Source organism: Fulmarus glacialis, unplaced genomic scaffold (assembly GCF_000690835.1).
Source record: "Fulmarus glacialis isolate BGI_N327 unplaced genomic scaffold, ASM69083v1 scaffold10151, whole genome shotgun sequence".
Classification (NCBI taxonomy): Eukaryota; Metazoa; Chordata; class Aves; order Procellariiformes; family Procellariidae; genus Fulmarus; species Fulmarus glacialis.
Genome location: NW_009193389.1, coordinates 1 through 2159, shown reverse-complemented (window position 1 = coordinate 2159; position 2159 = coordinate 1). Strand labels below are relative to the sequence as shown.

Genomic DNA, 2159 nt, shown 5'->3' with positions numbered 1-2159 from the left:
CCCCCCCCCGCCATGACAACATATTTTCCAGTGAGAGACGGGAACACAGTCAACTAAATCCTTGTAAAAGCAATGAAGAACAGACGTCCTGTCCAAAGGCACCACCCCCGTGACAGGCGGTGGAGCAGCAGTGGATTTTCTTTAGCTGTTGTTCTGGGACATGGACCCGTGTTATTTGGTTTAGGTTTGTGCACTTTAGGACCTAGTATTAAGGAAAGGCTCGGAGGTTTAAATAGGCCTTAGCTTTGCAATACTATTTAGTGTCGGGGAACAAGCCAACCAACCCTCCCCTCTTGGGACGCTGCTTTACCCTTCAAACCCTTCTTGGCGAGTTTTACCAGTCCTTTTACCCAGTGCCTGCAGATCACTGCCTCTAGGCAGCAGTAGTGGGGATCCCTGGCTGAGGCAACCCTAACTGCCCACACACAGCTGTGTTTCTGTCTTTCCTCTACACACTATGTCATCTTAAAATGCTAAAATTTGGGTTCTCTGGAGGAAGATGCTGTAGTTGCAATAGCAAGGCCTTAATTCTCACGCTCGCAGGTAGCAGAAATGCCACAAAATTACCTTCCCACAGGCCGAGCTGGTGCCCCCTCCCCACGGGAAGCGTTCAAGGTCTAGGTCTGAGCCTGGAGACAGGAGGCAGGCGTTAGCCAACACGGCCTGGGAGATGGCAATGTTTTGACTTACAGCAACGGATCTTAAATTCCTTGGAGAAGTCTAGAGAACATGTGTCTTTTAATTTACCCAGTCCCTGGAATAATTTCCACATTCCTTCTAAGGTGGAAACCACCATGCTCGGTACATGCCGCAGCTCCTCCTCTTCTGGCTTGACAAGCCCGGACGGTAATTTGGGAGAACAATAAGCAGGGAGGTGGGGGCTTCCTTTCTGGGGGAAGCGCCTGTGCACTAACCAGGCCTGCCAGCTTTTAAAAGCAAGTTCTGCTCTGTTGTTTTGGGTTTGTTTAAATAGAAAAAACCCCAACAACCCAAGGATTGGAGTTAGCTACTGACAGACGTAACGTGCAGCCGACAAGTTTAGCCTGAGGAGCTGGTGATGTGCCCGACCTGTGGCTGCTCCAGCCCCGTGCTCGCTCTCTTTCCTTCCCCCAGTGAGTTGTGGAGGTCTGTCTGGGGTTTTTCTTTTTCTTTTTTTTTTTCTTTTTTTTTTTTTTTTAAAAAGATGTAAAAGTCACGTCCTGTGTTTAGTTAAAGCTCACGCCGTGTTCTGTCCAGACCATTGCTTAAAAAGGGGAAAATATGCGAACTGCTGCTATCACTGGATGGACTCCCAGGAAGCTGAGTTTTTAGCTGAATTTTTAGCTCATCCCTGAATGGGCCAGAACAGCCTGAGGTGCGAAGCGGGGCGTGAGGCTGAGTGCGACAGGGAGCTGCAGCGCTGCTGCTCTCCTGCTTCTGAGGGCAGATGCAAGGGCGGTTTTTAGGGGCACTGCTACAAGTTAGCAAAATGGGCTCTTTTCTCAAGTTTGCCAAGAGTTTACTAAAAAAAAAGGGCCCTTTCTACAAGTTTGCTTAAAAAAAAAACCCCACAACCAACAACCAAAACCCCCTCTATGTGCTTGGCTTGAGTAATAAGCCCACGTATGCGAAGAGTTAGTAAAAGGTGGCTCTTTCCCCAAGTTTGCTGAGAATAAAAGGTGGCTCTTTCCCCTTTTTTGCTGAGAGTTAGCAAAAAAAGGTCTCTTTCCTCAGGCTTGCTTAAGAGTTAGTAAAAGACAGCTCTTTCTCCCAATTTGCCAAGCGTAAAAGAGGGCTCCTTCCCCACAGTTTGCTAAAAGTTAGCGAAGAAAGGGCTCTTTCGCCGTCTTTGCTAAGAGTTAGCAAAAAAGACAGCTCTTTCCCCAGGTTTGCAGGGAGTTAGCAAAACAGGCTCTTTCCCCAAGTTTGCTAAGAGTAAAAGTGGGCATTTTTCTTTCCCCGGTGTTGCTAGGAGTTAGCAGACTCTTTCCCCAAGTTTGCTAAGAGTTAGTAGCAAGTCTGCTCTTTCCCCGGTGTTGCTAGGAGTTAGCAGAAACGGGCTCTTCCCCCCAGGTTCGGGAGGAAGGTGCGGGGGGATGCAGGGCGCGGTGGCCGGGGGGGACACTGGGTGGCCGCAGGGCCTCTCACCTGGAAGATGAGCACCTTGAAGCGGTCCCGCC

General features: G+C 49.4%; 1 protein-coding gene across 1 annotated transcript in view; it reads right to left on the bottom strand.

The window, feature by feature from the left end:
* Nucleotides 1–2154, bottom strand: part of SDPR (serum deprivation response) — a gene marked incomplete at its 5' end in the record, with an annotated part of 8220 nt that extends 6066 nt beyond the window's left edge. Inside the window, one exon of the mRNA XM_009587428.1 lies at nucleotides 2128–2154. Coding sequence (XP_009585723.1) covers nucleotides 2128–2154 — 27 coding nt within the window. The remainder of the gene's footprint in view (nucleotides 1–2127) is intronic.
* Between the last annotated feature and the right edge of the window lie 5 nt (nucleotides 2155–2159).